Here is a 27,939-nt window from a genome sequence, read left to right as displayed (position 1 = left end):
AAAGTATGTGTTACCTACTGATTAAATTTTTTGCGACACGAAAGATAAAAAATAAACATTTGCCTTGCGAATTGTAGGTCGACATAAATAGCTCGGGAATTATTTTTTGTTTTCAGAATCTGATTCATTAATTTGGAGGAAAACATTTTTTAAATATGGTACGAAACCATGAAACTCGTTCCTTGGTAAACAAGTTTTATAAATATACGATCGAAACCTACATATCTAAGTTGTCCGCGACGATGATTCAGTCTGCGTAGGTTTGCTTCATTGTTTGAAACATGCTTTGAAGAATTACCAGAAGCAGTTGCGTCTGTGAGGAATTATTGCTATGGATTGAAAGAAATAAACAAGTTTTGGATACATTTATTCCAACAGGAGAAAAACATTCAATTTACATTTCAGCTACTGATGAATTCCAGTTGAACGTGCATATCTGCTGAAATGTGTACGATATGATTTCTAATGAACAGTAATTTACGTAAACAAGTTTTTACGAGAACATTCTAGGACGAACCGTAACTGTGGCAACCGTGTAGAATAACGAATCAATGAGACACATTACTTTATTATATTTTTTGTAGAACAAAATTTCATGCATTTCAACTCTTTTTTGTATCAAATACTGAACTTCGAACAGAAGATACGTATTAGTAGAAAATTTCTAATTTTTATGTGGCTCTTCAAATTTGTAATGTTTCCACCATTATCAGCAAATAACGTCTATTGGAACTCGGATATTTTAAACACAATTCCTAATTCCCAAATACTACCAAACTCTACAAACTATCGATTGAATGAATTTTTGGCTGTATCGTTTGTTTATATTATGTTTTTTATATTGACATAATTTAAAGGAGTAGCTTATATTAGCAGATAATTTTCAAAAGATAATTATTGAACTAGTTTTCTTTAAAAAACCCGAGGAAGTATTATTATTGATGAGTGAGGTAATAAGCTTCAGGTAAACATAATTGAAGAGGTACCTCAGGTATATAAGAATTGTAGAGGTTTAGAAAATTTGATGCAGATAGTCCCAATTGTAGTTACCTGTGGTATAAAAATATTAGCGTAAGAAGCAACTTGTAGTATTGTTGAAAAAGCTACTGTGCTAGCGAAACATGTCGTGATATACTTTTTCAAATAAAGTTTGTGGAGTTCAAATCGTGAGGTGTAGTTCATGAAAAGATGTATAAGGGTTAACATTGCTAATTATTTCAGTTTATTGTCCTTGGAAATGCCTTGCAGGACAAAACTGCAGTAACGTTAGTCACAAATACAAGTGGTATAAAAACAAAGGAGGTTTTCATTTTTCATAAAACAAATATTTCACAGAATAATTTAGAATTCACATTACAGTAATACCAATACCAAAAATTAATAATACTTATGAAGCATGTTATTTTCGTCCTATCAATAATCTTCCAACCTTTGAAAAAGTATTGGAATTAGCAGTGTATGAGGAACTCAACAAATACTTTGATGAAAACAGGTTACTTTTAGGTTATCAGTCGGACTTCAGAAAAAAACATTCGTATGAGGCTGCCTTACAGTTCACAATAACAAATTGGAAAGAAAAAATTGATAATCACGTTGTTTGTACATTCTTGGATTTAAAGAGGACATTCGAAACAATAGACAGATATATCAATCCAAAAGCTCAAATATTATGGTATTGGTGTTCCACAAGGTAGTGTATTAGGACCTTTACTATTTCTGATTTACATAAACGATATCAATTACGTAGATGGTGATCATGTGATTGACTTATTCGCAGATGATACATTAATATATACCTACGATAAAACCTTTCAAGTCGCTATTGAAAAAATGAATAATTCATTGAAAAATATTGAGTTGTAACTTGGAATAAATGAACTGAAACTCAATATCACTAAAACTAAGGCGATGATCATTACGACAAAGTATAAACAAAATAAAATTGGGAGAAACACAGTTAAAATTAACGAAACTGATGTAGAAATAGTGATTAAAATTAAGTATCTAGGGTTTATTGTAGATAATACAATTTCATTGAATGATCATGCTGACTATGTAATAAGCAAAATATCAAAGAAACTGTATTTTTTTCTAGAGTGGCATCTATATTATCAATGTATGCCAAAATAACCTGCTATATAATTGCATCATAAAACCTCATTACGATTTTTGCGGGACTCTCTTATATCTCTTGAATCAGAACAAATTATATCAATTACAAACATTTCAAAATCGTGGAATGCGAATAATATTACTCTGCAATAAAATGACACCTATACATAATAAGCTCTGTAGTTTAAGGTGGCTTAATGTCTCTCAACGATTGTATTATCAAACTATAATATTTATATTTAAAATAATAAATAAATTGCGACCATCATACTAAGTAAACCTTTTAATCACAAACAGTGAAGTACATCATCATGATACTAGATCGAACACCAATTTTCATATCCCAAGGACAAATTCGCAGTATGAACTCGTTATTTTTCAAAAGTCTGGACAGTTTCAATAAACTACCAAATAATATAAAACACTCTTCATCTCTCCGTCTATTCAAGAGGGACTTGGTAACATTCATAACGAAAAACTGAATTAAAGCCAATTTATATTTGAAATATAATAATAACTAAGACTTTGTTTTGAATGAATATATAGGTAAGTAAATATGTAAACGTGTATCCTATATAGAATTTGTGCAATATAGTTTTTCTTTTTTGTGATTTTCTGTTATTTGGTTATAATAGACTAATTTATTTTGATTTTTATGTATTATATTCAGATAAAATACATCAATTATGTTTATATTAGGCTTCCCTATCTGGAAATAAAGTTCTTCTTCTTCTTCTTCAAATAACACGGACGACCCTGTATAAACAGACTGTTTCTAGTTCTCTGCGAACAAAATCATTACGATAAACAAAAAAGCCAAATCTATGCGATATGTCTTTTATCCTAACCAATCTAATCCTCAAACGACATATCAATCATTATTTCAAGTTCATTCGCTACGGATAACAGCTCCTATCAATGTATATTCATAGATTCACAACGAAATCGTAATTTTTTCAGCGTTTCGTGTTATTTCGCGTTTAAGTCGATTAACAAACACAACGTCGCCTAAAAATAGTGCAAGACGCGAAAAATATCAACACAAGTATTATCATACGGCGTTCGGATCGAAGGTTGCTCATTATTGAATCATTAGAAAGTGACGAATCGGGCCAACTCCTCGTCGCAGACTGGCCATAAAAGTATAAGATTTAACAAACGTGGGAGAGCAACAAAGTGACGTAGCGATCGCACACTCGCCAACCTGTTGCTGGTACCGCTGCAAGACTTCACTTTCAAAAATAACGCGACCGCGAACAGTCGATTCAAACTAGCGCGCCGACCGAAATACTCGTTGAACTTTGAACGAACAGTGCGAACGACAGTGTCCTAAAATGACAGTGAAAAAAGCCGAAACGGCAACCAAAACGAAAAAGAAATCCTCCTCGACCACCACAGCAACTTCCAGCACGAGCGCAACGAAGTCTTCCAAAGTGGTACAGAGTTCTTCGTCGAGAACCGAAACTGGGCTTTCCGGAAACCTATCCAAGTCTTCCTCTTCGTCCAGTCTACAGATCGCGGACGTTTCGCATCTGCCAGTGAACGCTAAAGTCGTCTCATACGTCGTTACGGAATCCCTGCCTACGGGGGCCGGCGAAAAACTAACCACATACGGGGAATCCGGAGCAACTTCCACAGAGTATAGGCATTTCATCTCGAGAGATGCCGATACATCGTCTACAGAAATACAACAAATCGGCTCGATTTTGAACCAATCAACGTCGAATCTCAACCAGTCCATTTCCAACCTGTCCCAAATCTCGGGATCTACTTACACAGTGACTGAGCCTATGGAGGAAGTCAAGTTGACGTACAACAAAAACGATTCAGGCTGGAACGGCAAGTTTCTCCACGAACAGCCGGTCGGAAAAGGCAAAACATCCAAGAACCAACTCTCGAAGAACGGTGACCACACCTTCGTCGAAGAGTTCTCCTCCAGCTCTCATCAAGAGAGCACATCCACGGCGAAGAGCTCTTCCAGCAGCCGTGTCATCAAAATCGTGGACGGCAAAGAGACGGTGATCGACGAAAAGCACCACGAATCCGGAAACTCCACCCACAAAAGTGAAGACGCCAGACTGGACAAGAGACGCGGTACCAACATTGTACCTGAAGAGCATTCCAAACACTCGCTCGTAGATAGTTCTACCAGGTACGATTCAGCTGTTCCAGAGCTCTCGCAGCCCAAGACGAGGTTCTCAAAGGTGGTCAAAGAAGCTCACAAGGTAGGTGATCATACTTCTTCTTCCGTGGACGCTGTCCACAATACTTATCTGACGGACAAAAGCAATATTTCCATTAGCGATAAGACTAAACAATTTATAAACACCGAAAAGACTGATAGCCAAATAGGTTCTAACGTTGTTCAAACTGGAAAAAACTCCGTACATTCCAAAAGCTTGGATAGCACTACCACCAAGCATCAATCGCATTCCAGCAATACTGCCCTAAAATCTAGTTCTCAAATCGAAGATGCAACAGCTACGACTACAACCACTATCACGTACTACGATGCCAATGGTAAGGTCATCAAAACCGTTACCGACGTCGATGTGGACATCATTCCTGGCGGTTCCCTTACAGAGGATTACAGCTCAGATTCATACTCTCACATAGTTGATAACAGCGAGTCTAGTCACATTGATTCTACAACAAACTTTTCAGAAAATATTGAGAATACTACATACAAAAACACAGACAGTAGAGATTCTACCAGCCAACAGTATGTGGACCGACACAAAACGAGCAATGCTCACTTGAATACCGATTCCAAAGACTTCTACGGCCATGGCATCGACTCTTCTCAAACCACGGTGGAAAATGTATACGATTCAAAGGCCGTCCAAAACACAATAGGTACAGCAGGAAAAGTATTTATTGACCGAACCATAGACAGTACCGATATCGTGTATTCCAATGACAGAAACTACGGAAAAACCGGCTGGAACGGTGCCTTCACCTACGAGTCACCCCCCGAAAACCGTAAAGAAACTTCCACTGGAAAACAGCCTTCCAAACCATCCGAAAAATCACCGGAGCCTAGACAACCAGATTCCACCTTTAGGAAACCAAAAAAGCTGTCTCCGGAAGACCTGCCAGCTGCCGGTGCTCCTTCTAAGAAAAAATCACCTGACAGCTACAGCTTCATCGAAACTGAAACTATGGAAAACATTAAACAGTTCACAGATTCAAATAGCGAGGTTTCCAGCACTGTAGATAGCAGAGTGGACCAAAAATCATCTCCTGGATGGAAACCTACCAAGGCTCCAAGAACTTCCCCAACGGAGCTTCCCGTTGCTGGCAGACCTTCCAGGAAGCCAGAGAATATAAGACAAACAACAGAATTCCTTGACAACGAGACCAGCGTTCATCAAACTCATAAAACTGTCAAGGACTCAGCAGAAACTGTCACCAGTAGTACCACTGAGTACTACGAAACCTTTTCTGATACTAGAGACTCAGCAAATGTTTCCGATCACTCTCACGTTGTTAAATATTATACTGATGACAGACAGGTTATATCTGACGACCAAGTGACACAGTCTGGTTACATTCCAACTGCGGGAAAACCTTCAAGGGTTGTAGATACCCCTAAGGAGCAAACGAGAGATAGAAGACCCAAATCTCCTACAAGCGGACATAGGTTAAATCCCGAAGAACTCCCTCCAGCCGGAAGGCCTAGCAAACCCACCAGGCAAGACACTCCTGAACCAAGGATGAAAGAACGATTGAGGCCCGAGGATATGCCCGTTGCCGGAAGACCATCTAAACAGGACACAGCTAGACAACCAGAAAACCAAGATTATTCTAGTTCGACAATAGTTTCAGATAGTTTCGCGTCTGTATCAAAATCATATGACTCGAAAACTACCAGAACAGTTGGTGACACCACTTATGTTGTTGAAGACATATCTTATGTTGATGGTGGTATTGAACGTGAACATAGTGAGAAATTCCCAAGAGGATCACAGCCACAAAAACTAAAAGAGATACCAACTGCAGGAATGCCATCTAGAAGAGAGGAACCAAAAGTGACTTCAACCACAGATGAGAGGCAACCTGAGAAAAAAGCACCCGGTCACAAGGAACGGCTAAGACCTGAGGACATGCCAGTAGCTGGTAGACCATCAAAACCGGATTCTCGATCACCAAAACCAGGTGATAAAGATCGGGAGCTTACAAAACGACCCAAAGATGAGGATTATTCTAGTACAACGACAATAGTGGATAGCCTAGATAGAGTATCAAAAACATATGATTCAAGGACAACAAAAACTGTTGGCGACACAACTTTCGTTGTTGAAGAAGTTACCTATACTGAAGATGGTATCGAGAGGAAATCAGGTGACGAATTCCCAAGAGGACGAGATACCCAAAAAATAAGAGAGACGCCAACAGCTGGAATGCCGTCCGCGAGAAAGGGACCCGAAAAACCTCCAACTGCAGATAAAAAGCAACCTGAAAAGAAAACACCAGGTCTTAAGGAAAGGTTGAGACCTGAAGACATGCCAGAAGCTGGAAAACCATCCAGACCTGAGTATCGTTCACCAAAGCCTGGAGATGAAGATCCGAGGCCCAAAAATAAAAATTATTCAGGTTCATCTACAGTAATTGATAGTACAGAAACTCTATTGAAAACACATGAGTCGACAACGAGAAAAACTATTGGTGACACGACTTTTATTGTTGAACAACATACCTACATTGAAGATGATATTGAACGTATACCTGGAGATACATTTTCGAAAGGATCTGCTCCACAGAAAATTAGGGAAATACCAGCAGCTGGAATGCCATCTAGAAGAAATGAACCGGAGCTTCCAGATAAAACACAACCTGAAAAGAAAACACCCGGCAAAAAGGAAAGATTGAGACCCGAGGACATGCCTGTAGCTGGAAGACCATCTAAACCTGATTCTCGTGTACCAAAGCCCGAAGATAAAGACCTGAAGCCTGCCAAAGGACCCAGAGACGAGGATTATCCAAGTTCAACTACCACACTAGTTGATAGTCTCGAAACTGTATCAAAAACATATGATTCGAGAACAACTAAAACTGTAGGCGACACAACATTCGTTGTTGAAGAAGTTACCTATATTGAGGATGGTGTTGTACGTAGACCAGGTGATGAATTTCCAAGAGGACAACCCATACATCAAAAACCTACAGATGGAAAGTACCCCGAAGAAAGAAAACCTGGTCAAAAAGAAAAATTGAGACCGGAAGATATGCCAGTGGCTGGTAGACCATCCAAACCAGAAAAGCCTGTGAAAACTGCAACTACTGATAAAAAACAGCCGGAAGAAAGAACCCCAGGTAAAAAAGAAAAGTTGAGACCTGAAGACATGCCTGTAGCTGGTAGACCATCTAAACCTGATTCTCGATCTCCAAAGCCAGGAGATAAAGATCTAAAGCTCGTCAAAGAACCCAGAGATGAGGATTATCTAAGTACAACAACCACCTTAGTTGATAGTCTTGAAACTGTATCAAAAACATACGATTCGAGAACAACTAAATCTATCGGCGACACAACATTCGTTGTTGAAGAAGTTACCTATATTGAGGATGGTGTTGTACGTAGGCCGGGTGATGAATTTCCAAGAGAACAACCCATACATCAAAAGCCTACAGATGGAAAGTACCCCGAAGATAGAAAACCTGGTCAAAAGGAAAAGTTGAGACCTGAAGATATGCCAGTAGCTGGTAGACCATCCAAACCAGAAAAGCCTGTGAAAACTTCAACTACTGATGAAAAACAGCCGAAAGAAAGAACCCCAGGTAAAAAAGAAAAGTTGAGACCTGAAGACATGCCTGTAGCTGGTAGACCATCCAAACCTGATTCTAGAGAACCAAAGCCAGAAGATAAAAATCTGAAGCCCGTCAAAGAACCCAGAGATGAGGATTATCTAAGTTCAACAACCACCTTAGTTGATAGTCTTGAAACTGTATCAAAAACATACGATTCGAGAACAACTAAATCTATCGGCGACACAACATTCGTTGTTGAAGAAGTTACCTATATTGAGGATGGTGTTGTACGTAGACCAGGTGATGAATTTCCAAAAGGACAACCCACACATCAAAAGCCTACAGATGGAAAGTATCCCGAAGATAGAAAACCTGGTCAAAAAGAAAAATTGAGACCGGAAGATATGCCAGTGGCTGGTAGACCATCCAAACCAGAAAAGCCTGTGAAAACTGCAACTACTGATAAAAAACAGCCGGAAGAAAGAACTCCGGGTAAAAAAGAAAAGTTGAGACCTGAAGACATGCCTGTAGCTGGTAGACCATCCAAACCTGATTCTCGAGAACCAAAGCCAGGAGATAAAAATCTGAAGCCCGTCAAAGAACCCAGAGATGAGGATTATCTAAGTTCAACGACCACATTAGTTGATAGTCTTGAAACTGTATCAAAAACATACGATTCGAGAACAACTAAAACTATAGGCGACACAACATTCGTTGTTGAAGAAGTTACTTATATTGAGGATGGTGTTGTACCTAGACCGGGTGATGAATTTCCAAAAGGACAACCCATACATCAAAAGCCTACAGATGGAAAATCTCCCGAAGATAGAAAGCCTGGTCAAAAGGAAAAATTGAGACCGGAAGATATGCCAGTAGCTGGTAGACCATCCAAACCCGAAAAGCCTGTGAAAACTTCAACTACTGATGAAAAACAGCCGAAAGAAAGAACCCCAGGTAAAAAAGAAAAGTTGAGACCTGAAGACATGCCTGTAGCTGGTAGACCATCCAAACCTGATTCTAGAGAACCAAAGCCAGAAGATAAAAATCTGAAGCCCGTCAAAGAACCCAGAGATGAGGATTATCTAAGTTCAACAACCACATTAGTTGATAGTCTTGAAACTGTATCAAAAACATACGATTCGAGAACAACTAAATCTATCGGCGACACAACATTCGTTGTTGAAGAAGTTACCTATGTTGAGGATGGTGTTGTACGTAGACCGGGTGATGAATTTCCAAAAGGACAACCCATACATCAAAAGCCTACAGATGGAAAGTATCCCGAAGACAAAAAACCTGGCCAAAAGAAAAAGTTGAGACCTGAAGACATGCCTGTAGCTGGTAGACCTTCCAAGCCTGAAAAGCCTTCGGAACCTTTAACAGATAGAAAACAGCCAGAAGAAAAAATGCCAGGTAGAAAAGAAAAGTTGAGACCTGAAGATATGCCTGTAGCTGGTAGACCTTCTAAGCCTGAGGAAACTTCAACTTCTGATAAAAAACAGCCGGAAGAAAGAACCCCAGGTAAAAAGGAAAAGTTGAGACCTGAAGACATGCCTATAGCTGGTAGACCGTCTAAGCCTAATAAACCCGAGGAACCTTCAACTACAGATAGGAAACATCCAGAAGAAAAAACGCCAGGTAGAAAAGAAAAGTTGAGACCCGAAGACATGCCTGTAGCTGGTAGACCTTCTAAGCCTGAAAAGCCTGAGGAAACTTCTACTACTGATAAAAAACATCCAGAAGAAAGAAAACCTGGCCGAAAAGAAAAATTGAGACCCGAAGATATGCCAGTAGCTGGCAGACCATCCAAACCGGATTATGGTGCACCAAAGCCGGGAGATCAAGATCTTAAGCCCATCAGAGAACCAGAAATTGGAGAATATCCAAATTCAATATTCGACGGTGTTGATAACTTAATAAAAACCTATGATACGATAACAACCAAAACCATTGGTAATACAACTTACCTTATAGAAGAAGTCACCTATATTGATGATGATTTCGAGCGTAAACCTGATCAAAAGTTTCCGGAAGGTTCGAAGCCAGAAAAAATACAAGAAACACCAACAGCAGGAATGCCATCTAGGAGGAAGGAACCGGAAGAACCGTCAAGTATAGATAAAAAACGTCCAGAAGATAAAATGCCAGGAAAAAAGGACAGGTTAAGGCCAGAAGATATGCCAGTGGCTGGTAGACCTTCTAAGCCTGACAAGCCTCTGGAACCTTCAACTATAGACGATAGAAAACAGCCAGAAGAAAAAACACCAGGTAGAAAGGAAAAGTTGAGACCTGAAGATATGCCTGTAGCTGGTAGACCTTCTAAGCCTGAAAAACCTGACGAACCTTCAACTAGAGATGTGAAACATCCAGAAGAAAAAACACCAGGTAGGAAAGAAAAATTGAGACCCGAAGACATGCCTGTAGCTGGTAGACCTTCTAAGCCTGAAAAGCCTGAGGAACCTTCAACAACAGATAGGAAACATCCAGAAGAAAAAACACCAGGTAGGAAAGAAAAATTGAGACCCGAAGACATGCCTGTAGCTGGTAGACCTTCTAAGCCTGAAAAGCCTGAGGAACCTTCAACAACAGATAGGAAACATCCAGAAGAAAAAACGCCAGGTAGAAAAGAAAAGTTGAGACCTGAAGATATGCCTGTAGCTGGTAGACCTTCTAAGCCTGAAAAACCTGTGGAACCTTCAACTACAGATAGAAAACAGCCACAAGAAAAAATTCCAGACAAAAACGAAAAATTGAGACCTGAAGATATGCCAGTGGCTGGTAGACCATCCAAACCAGAAAAGCCTGTGAAAACTTCAACTACTGATGAAAAACAGCCGAAAGAAAAAACACCAGGTAGAAAAGAAAAGTTGAGACCTGAAGACATGCCTGTAGCTGGTAGACCGTCCAAGCCTGAAAAACCTGAGGAACCTTCAACTACAGATAGGAAACGTCCAGATGAAAAAACGCCAGGTAGAAAAGAAAAGTTGAGACCTGAAGACATGCCTGTAGCTGGTAGACCATCCAAACCTGATTCTCGAGTACCAAAGCCGGGTGACACAGAGTTACAACCTACTAGAGATTTCCCTACTTCAACAACGGTGTACGATAGTAAAACTACCTTTGATTCAAGAACTTCAGAAACATTCATCACCAATGAAAGCACCGTCGAGTACTATGAGAGAACCACCGACGACAGAGGACCTAAAGAACCTAAACGAGTAACACCAAGTAAGGACTCGAAAGGGCCGAAGCCAATCACTTCCGTCGTTGAGGATTTCACCACCGACGTTGTGGACAGAATCGACAAGACCTTCATCAGGGAAGACATCATAGACATAAAGGAGATCGTAAGTTATTTCAGTCGATTGTAGGGTTGTTTGTGGAATTTAATGTTTTCTTTCCAGAACGAGGTGGAGAACATAACGAATATCAAGAGGATATCTGAAAATAAGGTCATCAACATCGAGAAAGTGATCCAAGAACCTGAGCCGAAGCCACGTTTCAAGGTGCCTTTGAAGGAGCAATGTATTTGTGAATTGTGCACTTGTGGGTGAGTGAATTTTAATTTTTATGTCTAAATTTAGAAAATCTCTAATAATAATGAGGCAGACGTGATAAAATTATTTGTAGAGAAAAACTACCGTGGTTTAGTATTGAAGTTGAAACAGGTTTCCTAAACATCGTTAAGGAATGATTATTTGTCAAGGTAAAAAGTTTTGGTTTGAACAAACATTGAAAGATGAAGCCAAAAATGTGGTATTTCATCAAATTAAACTTAGGAATGAAGTATAATACTGAATATTCCGATTCAAAACAATTGCAGTATATTCAAACTACGAAAAGACTAATTTCCACCAATTAGCGTGAAAACCAAATTATTTTTTGTAGGAGAAAAAGATCATTTTTTTTCTGAAAATGTTCTTTATATTTCCTACAACGTGGTATTTAACTTTTTAAGGAGAAGTTCTCGTTGCAATGGAAAACATGAAAAACCATTTTTCTCCCTGAAATTCACCAGATTCCATATTCCGTACCTTGGATCGACTTTCATTTATATTTCTCACAATGAACCCACCATTTTCTTTCTTTTTCATTTATTTTTATGTTGCTAATAATTTTTTTTCTCTTCAAAAAGTATTTGCTTCGGTATCTGGGAAAATCAATGGTATGATTTTCAGTCGAATAAAAATACACTAAGATGCTCGCTAGCTCCCAGACTATAAAGTTCTAGTATAAATGTCATTTCAGCAGAAGTATTATTCTTAATATATTAATAGGTATCGATCAAACATGTAGGCGATGAAAAATATATTTTTGTATTATTGACGAAATCTGTTCTGCATCTTTAGAGTTCGGTTATTTCTTCAAAATAATTGTAAATGTATGGGCGATCCATTTATAATTCTTGATTCAAGCGAATCTCAATTGTAGTCTTACGAAACTTTTATACGACCTCCTTCCGCTATAATCTATACATTAAACAACATTAGAAGTATGTGTTTGGCAATAAATGATTCACCAAGTCCATTATTTTCTAGTTCGGCAAACGACGTAAATCAGGTCAATGACCCTGCGCATTTTTTCAAACTATAATTCAAGTCATGTTTCAGGGTCAATTCTTCCCTAAGCTCATTAGACCTAAGAAAATCCCATTAACGACATAGTACCGAGTGATGCTCAGGTTGAATCCAGCAATAACAATACAGTTCAATAAGGATTCGTTTGGGTTTTATGAATGTTTTGATAGAGGTTGAAATATGTGTTAATTTAATGATGGTTTGATGAAGGTGAACCAGTTTTTTTTCTCAATGTCAGTTTTATTTCAAAATGTCACCTAGATTTGTATACAGTGCGCGGCACACCGAAAACAAAACAGATCCAATAACTTCAGGATACATTGGAAAAAACAGGTCGATTTTTAATTTAAAAAAGAAAATAGACTAAATTAAACTAGATTAAACTTACCTAACCTCAACTGTTATGTCCTACCCTACCCTTATTCTTTTTTCCCGCCCATTGGCTTCAGCAACCGGGGCTATCCGGCCAGTTGTTATCGAAGGTCATTTATAAAACCAAGTGAGACTGGAACAGACCCATTCACCCATCCCATTTGAGTAAAATGCGGTGGAAAAGGGAGAGGAAGGGGTATAATGCCTTCAAATGATCAAATCAAAAAAGAAAACATGTAGAGATAGCGGGGAATGAGTAACAAGATATGGATATGTCTATTTTATCGAAAAGAGTTAAATCTAATGGTTGAAATACTTCACCATAAGAAAATATTGGTCGATGTCATCGCCCTTAGAATAGTACTGAATAGTACCTAACCTAACCCAACATAACTGTTATGTCCTAATCTGCGCTTGTTCTTCTTTTCCACCCACTGGCCTCAGCAACCGGGGCTATCCGGCCAGTTGGCAACGAAGGTCATTTGTAAAACCGAATGAGACTGGGACTGACCCATCCACATTTGGGTAGAATGTAGTTTATAGCAAAACAGATAGTCCTGTTGTTGGGACTAGCCCAATTATTGTCATTGTCTATATTGATAGTACGAAGCACATGTTTTTAGAGCTTGAGGTGGAAAAGGGACAGGAAGGGGTGTAATGCCTTCAAATTATGATTGTTGATATGATCAAATAAAAAAAAAACATGTTGAGATAGCGGAATAAGTAACAAGACATAGATAAGTCAATTTCATCGAAAAGAGTTAAATGTAAGGGTTGAAATACTTTACCATAACAATAAAGTATTGGTCGATGTCATCGCCCTTAGAATTTGAATAGAACATAATATTGAAAAGGTAATTTTATAAGGAATTCGTTCATGTTCACTACGTTCACTATGTTCACTACGTTACTTTCCATTTTGGCGCCCTCTTACGGGAAAAACAATGTTATCAAGTAACTGAAGAAATCGTGCACGGTATTTTATTTTCTAAGTTTACACAGTTTGCGTTTTTTTAATTTCTGCTGAATTTTTACCAAAAATACTGTCGTATAAGCATCGCTTAGGAATTGTTGAATGTCGTCAACGGCGTTCCAGATTTGCTTGAAACGATCATAACTGCTGACGAATCATGGGTAAATGGTTACGACATCGAAACCAAATTTCAATCGTCCCAACGGAAAAACCTAGGAGAGCCACAACCAAAAAACACGTTCTTTCAAATATCAAAGTTTTGCTCACTGTTTTCTTCGATTGCCGTGGCATAGTGCATCTGGAGTTGTTACCACATGGTCATACGGTCAATGAGGGGTACTATCTTGAAGTTATGCGCCGCTTGCTAGAAGCAATACGAAAAAAACGTCCGGTATCGACATTGCACTTGCTTACTCGTCATAGCTTAATCGTAATTTTTTTGGTAAAAACAACACCGTAATTGTGCCTCACCCTCCGTATTCACCTGATTTAGCCCCCTGCGACTTTCTTCTGTTCACAATCGCCGAGAGAGCTCAAGGACATACCGAGGATTGGAAAAAGCGCTGACATAAGTGTATTATATCTAAGGGGGGCTACTTTGAAGGAGACAAAGTAGAAACCGATGAATAAATAAATAGTTTTTGAGAAAAATGAAAATTCACTGTGTTTTTTGAACAGCCAGCATATCTTTGCAATGATAAAAAGAGAAGTTTTATTGGCATTTGAGCGAAAACAGCGAGATGAGCAAGTATACCTTCGCTTCGATTATCTATCTGCTTTTTGATGGTAGTATCTAATCAAGTACTCAAAATCTATTCGAATTTCAATCTATTTACAATAAGTACCTCAGCAGATTATGTGATACACACTTCTCTATATGATACATATCATATTTGTCACCGAAACATTATCTATCCATCGAAGTTCTAGCGTACAAAGCGGGCTCAACTTGATCGATCTTCATGTTAATTTTTCATGAATGTTAATCAGTATGCGAAATGATACAAAACCTTTTTGGGTACTTGCTTGATGTAGTATTGATAAGTAGTAGTACTAAATATATGGCGATCACGTGCATCAATCAGTAGTACCATAACGAGATAACGGTTCAATAACATCTATAACTATTCTGAATAAGTGATAAGAATGGTATCGGTCTTTGAAATTCACATATAAATAATGTCTTTCATATGAACGAAAAAAAAATTCGATTAATAATAATGATGAATGAATTTATCGACATGGTGCAGTAATGTTAAATATATGTTATAGATTGGAAAAGTCCACTCCTTCTCTTGCATCATTGAAAAACACAAAACAACAACAAAAAATGAAGGACTCAAACGAGAATGGTGATAATCGCGTTCGATGAAGTGCCTAACAACAACGATCACATTACGCTCTAATTATGCTACTTTATGAACATAAAGGATTCTCTCTTCTGGTTTGCATTGGAAAGACACGTGCCTTTATTTATTTCAATGGATAATTGGTGGGTAAAAGTCGGGTTTTCTAAAAATATCTCCCAATTGGTGGATTGGGATGAATAGCCTGTAAGATCACAAGATTTGAGCCCGTTGGAATATTTCCTCAGGAGTTACTCAAAAAGTAAAGTTCAGTTTGATGAGGCAATGAAGAAAATAATTTTTCAAGCTTAATAATCCCAAAAATGATAGGTTACGTTCTCCAAACCTTTTTTTCATCGATTTAGGCCTCATTTCGCCCTTAATAGACAGCAGTTCGAACATTCTGATACTCTGTTATTCAAATTTTGTTGTGTTCGATACACAAAAATGTTCCACTCGAGTCTTCGCAAAAAATACTTTGAGGTTAAAATTTTTGAACGTGACTGAGTAGTAATTTTAAGGTGAAAATCGATCCACACCAATATTTTTCTGTAATAATTATGTCAATGATTTTATAATATTGTTTCATTACTTTTGAGAAGCACTGTATTTTGGGTAGAACACCGATAGAGGGGTTTGTAAAGTTTGCGTTCCTAGATTTTCATTATTAAAAATCGAAAGTCTATGTAGACAGACCATTAAATATACGGAGGATGTAAAATCGAGTAAGAGTCAAAATTAATGAAATTGTTCCAGAAATAATTCTTAATATGCAAGAAGAAAATGTCCGCTCATTTTCAAAAACATTTGGAAATCGTTATCAACATAATCATTCATTTTAATTTGTTGGTTGTACAGTTTTTTTCAATTGTAAATAAATATTAATTTTTGTTCACCCTGTACAAACAAATTAAATAAATATGTCATCACTGAAACAATGTTAGTGTTCTATTCATTATCAAACAGTATTACACGTCTTCATCTTCAAATGTGAGATACAACCTAGGAAAGGAATGAGAAATTTACTTAACATCCAATAAATTAATTTCTTTCAAAATACTGATTTTTCGGACGAATAGTTAAAATTCTAGGACGAGCCGAAGTTTGCGAGTCAAAAAAAAATGTTTTCGGGCGTGTTGCGTACACTATTTTTTTCGACAACCGTGTAGAATAACAAATCGACACAAATGAGACACATTTTTTTATTATATGTGTTTGTAGAACAACATTTCGGACATTTTAATTACTATTATAGACCTACTCACTTTTGACCTAACCTAATATTGATGGGATTCAATTCGTTTGAAATAAATTTTGGTATATTTAAATGCCTTTGGCTGAAGTCAGAACAAGTAGGTAAAGTTTCTGTTTCATATTGATTGTTTTCATCTAATAATTTTTGAATGATCTAGGCAATTTTAATTTTGTTTGTGAGAGAATTGTCCACATATTCTTCAGCGGCATTGGTAGACTTCCAGCCACCGTGTCTCTTCAAATTTGTGCTTTCTCCACCATTATCAGCAAATCATGTCGCCTAAGTTCGACGAATGCTATGTAATATATGTTTCCCGTACTAGGCCAGAAAAATGCTACTTTCTCAAAGAAAAAGCGTTCAAGAAGTGGGTACTTTCCAGACGGTTGTCGAAAAAAGTATTCTATTTTTCCAAAAATAGATGCAGTTTTATAGGGATAATATAGTAGCTAAAATACATTAAAATGCTTGCCACTGATACCAAATCATTTTATAGAACGACGCCATTTTAAAATGATAGCAATTCGGAATATTGGCATTAGATGAGTTAAAAATATGAAATATCGCACATATAATGATATTTACAGCTGAAAAGTATACTGAGTTGAGTTTGTGACTAAAAGATTAATACGTCGACAGAGTGAATTTTTGCATAATTATTAATTTTTTTCCAAAAACATCAATAAATGACTCCCGCACTTAAATTTTACTAATAAAAGACTATATACTTATCAATAAAATTTCATTCGCGGTAAAAATATCAATCTTTGAAGCATGAACAATGTCTTCAACAGTTTTATGAGTACAAAAGTGTAGTTATTAAGATGGCTACAACCTTTCTTTATGTTAGTTTTCAGTTGGTGACATATTTTTTATATTTTCCTTGCGCCTTTGAGAAAACAGTTTAAACACTTTTTTATTTTATAATTATCATTTTGAGCTACAGTATGTTTTATTACGCTTACTTGGAACTACTAAAAACTCTTATAAAATTGTCTTTCAATTTATTTTATAGGTATCTTTACAACAATACTTTTTACAAATGTTAGAAAATTTTATAGTAACTGCCGAAATGTTTATAAACATTTTTTTAGTGTTTGTAAAAGGCCTTACAAAATAGTAATAAAGACTATATGCTTTATAATACGGTGCCAATTTCCTACCTTTAGCTGTTTTATAAACACAGTTTTATAATTTGTTCCTCCGAAACGTTTTCGCAACTATTATAAAATATAAAATTGCTAGTTGGGTAAAAACCAGAACTAATTCGAATTTAGCCGTTACCATCCTAGCACTGACAGATGCAAAATTGATACATTCTGTATATTGCGTTATCGACAAATCCAAGCAATCAATTTTTCATGTTGAATCGTTAATGCATTTATATATTTATATCATTGGCTAATTTCTCAACAATTCATGTAAATAACTTGATTCCCGCAAGGAGCTCGCTTAATCACGAAGTCTCTTGACCAACTTTTGAGCAGTCAAGATCTTCCGAGAAAAAATATTTATAGAAATGTAACACTCGATAAACGAGAGTGCATGTTGCTCACGTACTTCAAAATTCCTGTGATGAATATTTAGTTACTCCTTATAAGTTCAAAAGAGTCAGGGTTTATTGTGTAACGGAGTACAGTTGACGATTTTACTTGTGACGCAAGTAGAAAGTTTTATTCAGAAGTTTTTCCAACTCGAAGTAACGAAACTTACCCGAAGTCTGTTCTGCTGCAGCCAGTTGACCAGTTTTTTAACAACGTTTAAAAATACTTCAGTATTTGGATTGTAGAAAACTTTTTTAGAGATACGCACGTTTTTGCTTCAGAATTTTTTTGTTCCTTCACTACCGATGTTTATTTTGATTCTGATTATCAGACAAAATGGTGAATTCATTTAGAACAACTTTTTGGTCTCACATTGTTCTACAGCACAGCGAATATACAGGGTCCTTCGCGGTGAGTTTTCATCAGAAGTTTGCAAAGAACAAAATGGATTACAATTTTGTCAATTTGGGATTTTGACTGAAATATTCTTAAGAGCCGGCATCAAAGGAAGTATTTTCCTTCAAAATATACGTGACCAGAAGCCATAATATGAAATTCCTCAAGGATCAGTGTTCGGACTATATTTTTTTTCATTGTTGGCATAATGAAAATAATTCCAAACTGTGGAAGCAGAACCAATTCATTAGTTTCCATTTTTACACCGTTAATTTTTACAGAGAAAAATATCTGAAAAATGACGTGGCTGTAGATTTGGAAACGCATAGAGATTGTTATTCACGTTGAAATGAAATTATTTAAAATATTTGAGTAAAATATTTAAAGTGAAAATAGAAATATAATCATCTATATGTATTTATCTAAATAATAACGAAACTTTGTTACGGATTTCAACTTTTCGAAAGTAACAACCAACTCTAACTAAATGATTGTTACTTGCGCAGATCGATTTTTCAAATAAAATTATTCTTCCTTCAAGAGGAAGATTAATCTTCCTCTTGAAGATGATCACTTGGTGATCGAAACACGTGTCGAGGTGTTAAAATAACGGTTTTGGTGTTGAGATAAAACTTCAATACCTGATGAAAGGGACTGCCTATAAAACACTTTGGAACATTTGGGAGGGGTGAGTCATTTTAAACAGATGAATAACTATCAAATATCACAATTTCATTGTTTACCAAGAAGTTTATAAAGTAGTAATTCAATATTATTAATAACCCCTTTTGCACGTATTTCCAAAATGAGCAAAAGTGTCCAGAGGGTTAGTAGAAATGACCAAATTCAAAAACTTAATGATGTCAAGTCTGGAAAACTTGGAGGCTACTTCAAAACTCATGTATAAGCAGCATGTGTGTTACGAATAGCTAGTCTCCTGAATAAACTGTGAAACCAACGTACAAAGTACCCACTATTAGTTCATCTCATTATTGAATTCAAAATAATTTTGGTCAAGACAGGAAATGAGGGCTATAAAGATAACTTGTTCAATTATGGGATTAGTAATCTTTTGAGTTAGAATATTATGAATAATGGTTATGCCATTAATGTTAGGAATAAATAAATAAAACTTGCTTTGAATTAGAAGGTTGCTTTTATTTTACTTTCAAATATGTACATTTTTTATACTTAACTTGAACGCAAAATACAGCGAAACATTTCTAAGAACGTAACAATTACAAATAAAACAATAGTCTTTGCCCTTTTGATACTGGTTTATATAAACCTTCACTAGTGTTGTCATTCCAGGTTTTTATGTGGGTATGCGAGAAATGAATATAGGTTTCGTCCATGAAAATTATGGGTCGCTTTCCTTCTCGAAATTTTTTATACTTCGCAAAAAATTTCGTCTTAACTGAACGATATCCGGCTTTTCCATTAATAATTTTCGATTATTTTTCGTTTTCCTCCAACGAAATTCCATGCCATGCAAAACTTTTCTCAAGCTTTCGTAGGAACCAGTATAGTTATTTTCGGATTCAAATTTATGATGTATGCGCCGAAGAGTTGGAACCTTTTTATTGACAGCATAATAATTAATAATGAATCTTCGAAGCAATCCTTTATCAAAACCATCTAAGTCAGTTTTAGCAGCGGCTTTCTTTCTTTTTATATTTGGTGTTGAAAAAGCAGCGGCTTCTCCATTCTCAATCGACTTCATTATTTTTTGTATACTGCTTAAACTTACGCCAGTTGCCATAGCAGCTCTTTCTTGAACTTTATAGGTTTATTTTCTGCCGCTTCTCGTTGCATAAAAAAAAAACATTACATTGGCTATAACTTCCCTCGTTTGACTTGTCAATACTTTACGATTTAGGTTTGATTTAAACTCCATCCTGGTTAAGTTACAATACTCAAATTGTACCCTTTACGCTTTATTTCTGCTCGGACTGTTCATACGGTTAACCCGCGATGCTCACTTCACAACAGACAAATTCGACTGACTGGGCTGTCTTCTCTGCACAGCTAAAGGCTGAGCTAAGATTTTGAAACTTTTTCCTATTCTTGACAAACTGTAAGAAGTTCTAATTCTACCAACAAGTTGGTTTTTTTATCAGTTTTTTTAGAACATGTTGATTGTCATATATTCTAACCAATGTAAATATCGTGAAAATTTACCGTAAATGTGGGATACAATCAAAACAGTACTATCACAACCAGTTTTATCAAAAAAAAAACATCTGAAAACGAAAAATCGCCCAACCTAAAATTCTGCAGATTTTCCATTTTTAAGATACCTATTTGAGTTCGTCAATATTGATGTTACGATGAAATCAGTGTATATCTATTTGAACAAATCATTTGGAATGGAACAAACTGGTTTTCTGTTCAAAACCACGCACCATGCATTATTTCCAACGCTTTGCTTATTACGATGACCTCAGTGTATTTTACCGTCCGAATGAACAAAGTGGGTGTTGTAATAAAACACAACTGATCTTGGCTAGATAATGTACGATTGTGGATACTCGGAAGAGCAACATTTTCAGTTTTTGTTTCTTCAATATTCCGATTTTGATCTTTGTGAGTTTCAAACTTCCACAATCTCAATAGTAAATAATATTTCAATCAAAATGTTGAAACTTTGTAGCCCGTTTATAGATAAATATATCACACATATCATCAATTGTTGTTTTGAACGGTCATATTCTCCAGACCTGTGGAAAATTGCCGTTGGGAAACCCATTCCCAAGAATAATGATCCAGCTAGTTATTCTGATCTCAGAATTATCAGTATACTCCCAACCATGAGTAAAATTTTTGAAATTATTATTTATTCACAAATTAATGAATATTTCAATACCAATAATCTGTTATCACCATCGCAATGTGGTTTTAGGCAGGGTTTTAGCACGGCTACAGCTCTTGCTACTGTTACACAAGACATTTTTTTTTTTGTGGCCGTTGGACGCATAGTCCATAATAGCCAGCAACTAAACGTTAGTTTTTCTCTCAATTTTTCGAAAGCAAGGGAACGGGTTTTAGGATATTACTTTTCACACCCAGGGGTCGATCAGGGTGACTTTGCACAGAAAAGGAAGGATTTTGGGGATGGGAACATGAACACATAGAATTCACATCAAGTATCCTCTACAACTTCAGGTTACAATCATTCACGAATTTCATCATAGCATCTATTACTTGTGGTTTGTTCAGTAAGTGCAGTATATTTAACGGTGGTATTATTTTTTCCCGTCTTAATGTTTCCATGAAAACACAAGAAATTGTTGAGGGACTTGATGAGGGAATTATTAGCACCCTGGGTATACTAGATTTTTCGAAAGCATTCGATAACATCAATCATGAGCTGATTTGCATGAAACTCAAATATTATGGTTTTAATAGTGCTGCATTATTTCTCATCTGGTCTTATTTACTTTGTCGATCTCAAAAAATTGTTGTTGATGGTCATCACTCCTAACCTTTTGATATTCTATCAGGAGTACCACAGGGTTCCATGTTTGGACTTTTATTGATCATCATTTATACTACTGACATTATCTCGTCCATCAAGAAGTGTAAAATACAGGCGTATGCTGATGCACTTTGAAATCGATGAGTATGTTGAGGCACAAAATCTCTCCAACAATGATCTTGATTTGATCAATGGGCTATCAAGTGAGCGTGATTTGAAAGTTAATCTTAATAAAACAATGATGATGCATTTTGGATCGCAAAAGTATCGTAAATTTGCAGAAAACAATTTCCATTTAGAACTGAAACCTTTAAAAACTCCCGCTGGCTCAATATGAAAAATGGTATGATCATGTTCATGTTCATGATAAAGAATTAAAAGGGGTTCAAACTGAAAAATTCTTTCGTGAAAATTGCTGCAGCCTTGGTGACGTTTCAGAAAACCTGATGTTCACATTGAAACCAATTCGATAAAAACTTTCTGATTTGTTTTATAGACTTATATCAAAGCATACCAACTTGGGTGGTGACATTTTCTGCAGTTCAAACTTCTTAGCTTCTTGAACTCTACAATGTTATCTCGTATAAATCCCCATTAACATAAAAAAATATATAAAACAAACATAATGTCGCATAACTAAAATTACACATGACCCCTTCGTGACAATCAGTATAAAATTTTCAATTTATGAACTTCATATAATTATAACCATTAATTAGCACAACAATACTGATAAATACCAGTGTTATTCATCAAGTCTGATTTTAATTGCATATTTTTAGTTTTCTCTAAGATGCTATGTGAATTACACCATGATCATTTATTTTTGTGACATTGTTTTTATTCATTTCGTGTTAATTCAATGTTAGTAACATTTCGTGAAATATTTTCCTCTGCTATGGAAACTTGAAGACTCAAGAAGAGGTTTAAGAAAAGTTGCGAAAGAGTTGAAAGTATGTGACAGAGTCCAAAGTCTAGAGCTGAAATAAATAGAGTGAGAGAGAAATAAAGAATTAAACAAAGCAAGAACTCAAAATGAAAAATCCACAGAATCTACCGTTACTGATTACAGATTTTTGTGACACTAAATGAATAATCTAAAGTACACTTGATGTGCAAAAATTGAGTTATTATAGTTAATGCTATAAAGCTACAGCTAAAAGTACGGCATCCTCGCCCGCAATTTTGACAATATTCCGCGGGCAAGAATGCCGTACTTTTCCCCCTAGGTACGTAATATACTATTTTGAGAAAATTAACCCTATTTTTTTTAACAGACTTCGTATATCATCAAATAGAAACAAACTGATCAAGTATTCATAAGCATACAACATCAGTTCACTTTGTTTTCTTACTCAAGTTTGTTTTCTTCGCCCTTCAAAGCCATTTTTATGCATCTGAATTCAAGAGAGTGATTGTGAAAATGAGGAAAGGTAAATGAAAGTTTCTTATTAATATTAAATGTGGATATTTGAAAAAAAAACACCAGCGGACTATCCCACACACGTGACAAAAACTCGTCGACAATTCCTTTGGCCAAATACAGTCGTGACCCCTTCGAGAAAGTGCCCGACCACGCCTCTGGTCGCATGTCCTTTAACGGTACCCCGTTCAGATATTCACAAGTTTCTCGTCGTCTCTAGAAACCAAACAGGTTAGTTTGAATAATAAATTGGCAAATATATTCACCATATCAGATGGTGATGTCATGCTTGTTAACTTGTAGTCATTTAAAGCTGCGTTCTACAGGTTATGCAACGAAGTTCGGTGTAAAAATTCAAAATAAACATAGAAAATGATAATTGTAATAGAATCTGATGATAGCAATTGAATTAGGAATATTAATAAATTAATGAAGTAGTACATCAGTTGAATGTTCAGGGGCAGAGTTATCAGATGGGACTGGGGGTAATATATGTCACCCTGATTGCCCGATTTAACACCACTGGACTTTGTATGGGGTTATCCGAAGCATACTGGCCATACTGGCCTGGAAGGCAATGAAGCTGCTGATTCCCTTGTAAGCTTTAGGCTTTGCCAAACAAAGATTGAACACCTGGATGGTAAGAAGATTTATGGACTTCTGGCAGAATCTTCCAGGATTGTTGTTGGACTACAGTATGGATGAACTACGATGTCTAACAGGCCTTCTTACAGGTCATTTCCACTGTCATTTGAATCATCATTATGCAGAGACTCGGACTGTCGGAAGACAGTGTATGTCACCTCTGTTTGGAAAACGATGAAACAGCAGAGCACATACTTTGTGTCTGCCCCGCTGAGGACCGAATCAGGTTTTTAGAGATCAGCAGAGTCATACTCTTACCGACTGACCTTAAAGACCACTCACCATACAAACTAATCGGCTTCGTTAAGAAGTTGGGTTTATTTGGTTGAGTGTGAATAAGTGTGAGTCACAATAAATCCTTGCGGGTTGCGGTGGAGGGTCGAATAGACCCACCTACTTTGGACTTGAACTAACCTAGCCTGAGTATTGAATCCATATGACCCAGTTAACCGTAACCTTCAAAAGACACGTGTAAAAATTTCACAACTGTGATATAGACTATCTTAAAAAGAAAAAAACCATCAACAGCGATTATTACATAGCGTTATTTCATGAATGGGCTTGTTTTATGCTTTTTGGTTTACAGTTCATTTGGTAGTAATTTCAAATTGAAAAATAGTGTACTTTGTTTCAGCTCTCTAAATAGCGATGTTTTCCCGTAATTAATTATTAAAAATCGGATTTTCTAGGCTCGTGACGTCACAGGCCTAGTCCCGCTTCGTGTTCGATTGACCAATAGGAACAATACAATTAATGAACATTGCCAAATTGTAGAATTCACGGAGCGTATAAACAGTTTCTGATTCATTCGTGATTCAAAGTAAAATCACTCTCACTTCCGACAACTAAATCTAAGAAGAAAGTGTAAGAAATGCATTGGAAGGAAGAATTAATTATACATGGAATATAAATAACACAAAACGCAATAAAAACGTTATTTTTAAAATATCTCCGGCAGTAGACTTTTTCATGTTGATATCACAGAAATTTTAATAATGGAAGTGTATATGAACCCGTTAACGTTTAAATTCATGAAAAAATTCTCCATATGAAATGAAATGTACTCGAAAACCATGGTTCTAAAAAGAAATTAACGAGCTATATTTTTAAATGGTTCTCGAAGGCTCATGAACCCCAATGAAATAAATCAATTATGCATTCATGCCACCCACCAAAAATAAGAAATTCAACGTTATATATTAGCCATATTGCCACCCAGTCAGCTATCTCTCTTGAATGTATGAGACAATGTACCGTTTCTAATGTTTCATAACTTAGTATTTTTGTTAAAATAATTGGCACTTGGCAACACCGCTGTAGACACTATCAATTTTATTGGTCAACAGACAGACACGCGGCCAATTTAAACTCTTGCTTCTCGAATTTTCCTTTTTTCTGTAAATTTAAAGAGGTATTGGGAACGATTAGGCTTGATGAGAACTCGATCAGTCTATAAGCAAACCAGTATCATTTTCAATAGAATGAAACAAGCCCAAGCGTTTCCGCATCCACCGTATTCTCTAGGTCTGACCCCCAGCGACTTTTTTCTACTCTAAAACCCTTTATAGTGAAAATCATACAATAAACTGTATAAATTAGTTCAAATATGGATTTTCGTCAAGTATCGGCCAGTTCTATTCAATTATTCAAGCTGTAAAATACCCTGGTACGGTTTTCTATCTATAACCTCCTTGTAAATTGGTTAAGGCTTTCGCGGCCGAGATTTTCAGTGTTACCACCGTTACCGTGTTACCAGTGTTACCACCCATACCACCGTATGGGTGGTAACACTGAAACACACAAACCCTAATGAAGATAGTAACACTATAACCTCCTTATTCAGACACTTTGGAAAAAGTATCTTGTAAATCCCCTTAAAAAATGCCCCCTGATCCATTCTCACATTCCAGACCTATAAGTTTTACTTCTTGTTTATCCAATATATTAGAAAAATATTGATAAACAGATATGTTAGTATTTGAACGAGTATTCGTTAATACCCATATGTCAGTCCAGATTTCTCCCTGAATATATTGCTTTACAGACGATATTCGTATGGTACTACTTCTCCAATTTTCAATCTGAATCGTGGAATTTGTCATTATAGGCTGGAAATCTTGATTGATGCAGTAGAACCCAAATGGCCGACTTCTCAGTAGAAAAACAAAATGAGTATATACTTCATAGAAACTTCCTGACAAAACTTATCCGAGAAGCTCAAAAAAAATTCTTACTAATAGAATATTAGAGGCTAAAAATTATTTAAAGAAAGTTTGGCAAAATGTAAACGAAACAACGAACAGTGCAATCTACTGATTATGATATTGAAGATGAGAACGAATATAAAATCTTGTTAGAAGAAGAAAAGGCGAATGTATTCAATATTTTATGTCAGAATTAGTGAAGATGTGGCGGGTAAAATAGAAAAGACAACATCTCCCGTTATAGAAAGCTGCACCAACTCAATATTTCTACACCCGGTAACAAGAAACGAGTCGATCGATATCATTTCCGGATTGAAAAATAAAACGTCTCCTGGTCCCGATAAGATATCTGTGTTCCTTATCAAACAGTTTCACCAGTACTTCAAAGAACCCATATGCCACATTTTGAATTTGACACCTAAAAAGTACCCAAATTTTTCAAAGACTCAATCACAATACTGATTTTTAAGTCTGGTGATAAAAAATTAGTAACTAACTTCAGACCCATAACTGTGATCAGTAATTTCTCTTAAATATTCGAAAAACGTCTCAAAACTAGAGTTATACTATTTTGCAATCATAACAATATTTTTTCTGAATCACAATACCGGTATAAAGTCGTAAGAATGGCGTGAAATCGCCCATTATTGTTCAAACAAGGAAACTCATGCACAGCTGGGCAATAAAAATGATAAAACTATTCATACAGACAACCTACTATCTGTTCTTGGACGCCTATGAATGACCGCCTCCAAATCAAAGCCCACTTGAGTCGAGGAAATTAATAGCCAGACATGACTATTCCCTATAATGGTTCCCAAAACTTCTGGTTTGTTTGCCATGGACATGATACCCAATTTGAATAGTTGCGAAACGTAATTACTATAATCACACGTAAAACTTCCCACATTCCTCTCTTGCGGAAACGTGACAGAAAAAATAGATGAAAAAAGTATATTTCGACTGTGCTAGATAATTGTATTAATGATAGAGGTCCAATTCATTGGTGCACGAAGGCAAAAACAACATTATGAGAGGCGCTATGAATGTACAGTTGAGGCAACAAAAGATTTCACGTACGTCATCAATTGTGTATCTGATATAAGTAGGTGAAAACGATTTTGTTGGAGGAAATAACTGAATTTTGTTGACTTGCATTGTCGATGAAATTAGTGAGGCATGTACCACAATGGTAAGAATAGTTTTGACAGTCTCAAACATACGATTTAGGTAAAACAGTACATTTTTTTCACCCAACATTCAACGAAAATGGTGCAACAGAATATCACTTGGATTAACTAATTGAAAATATTTCTGTATTTTGTTGGTTCTATTCGAAATTAATGATGTTTCATCATATTCTTGGGCACAATACTTTATTAAGTACTAGTTGTTGACCGCGGCTTCGCCCGCGTATAATTTGGTAGTTGTAGTACTAATTAGTACTATTTTGCTGTATCGCTGCTGTTCCAATGGTTTGACGAATCAGAATCAACGAACTTAGGCGTGCGCAACGTTATAGAACAGTGCTTTCAAAAAATTGTTCTACAGCGCCATCTAGTGGTGAGTTACAGAAAAATTGATAGCCTAAAAACCTTCTCTATAGAAAATTACTTATACATGTCAAGTTTCATCACGATTGGTTGAGCGATGGTTTATCACTTACCAACAAACCAACAAACATCCATGTGTATATATTAGATTCTTTGAATACATTATAACAGGTCTTTCAAGAGGGACTTCCAAACTTTTGACAGTTAGTAACGGCCATCTTCATGAAGCTACATCTGTCAAATTAGTTGCCATTTATTCAGTCTGTTTTGCCGAATCACCAAGGACCGATACAGCATTCAACAACTTATGCAAATA

The 27,939-nt window shown here is 36.3% G+C and overlaps 1 protein-coding gene across 1 annotated transcript in view; it reads left to right on the top strand.

The window, feature by feature from the left end:
- The first annotated feature begins 3,082 nt into the window (after nucleotides 1-3,082).
- Nucleotides 3,083-27,939, top strand: part of Sdb (SAXO downstream of blistered) — a 54,973-nt gene continuing 30,116 nt past the window's right edge. Inside the window, exons 1-2 of the mRNA XM_074186277.1 lie at nucleotides 3,083-11,207; nucleotides 11,265-11,410. Of these exons, the coding sequence (XP_074042378.1) occupies nucleotides 3,447-11,207; nucleotides 11,265-11,410 (7,907 nt within the window). The 5' untranslated portion in view covers nucleotides 3,083-3,446. The remainder of the gene's footprint in view (nucleotides 11,208-11,264; nucleotides 11,411-27,939) is intronic.

Source organism: Leptinotarsa decemlineata, unplaced genomic scaffold, assembly GCF_025532065.1.
Source record: "Leptinotarsa decemlineata unplaced genomic scaffold, Ldec_3_MD MMD2_tig00078422_RagTag_RagTag, whole genome shotgun sequence".
Classification (NCBI taxonomy): Eukaryota; Metazoa; Arthropoda; class Insecta; order Coleoptera; family Chrysomelidae; genus Leptinotarsa; species Leptinotarsa decemlineata.
This window is presented reverse-complemented; position numbering and strand designations above follow the sequence as displayed.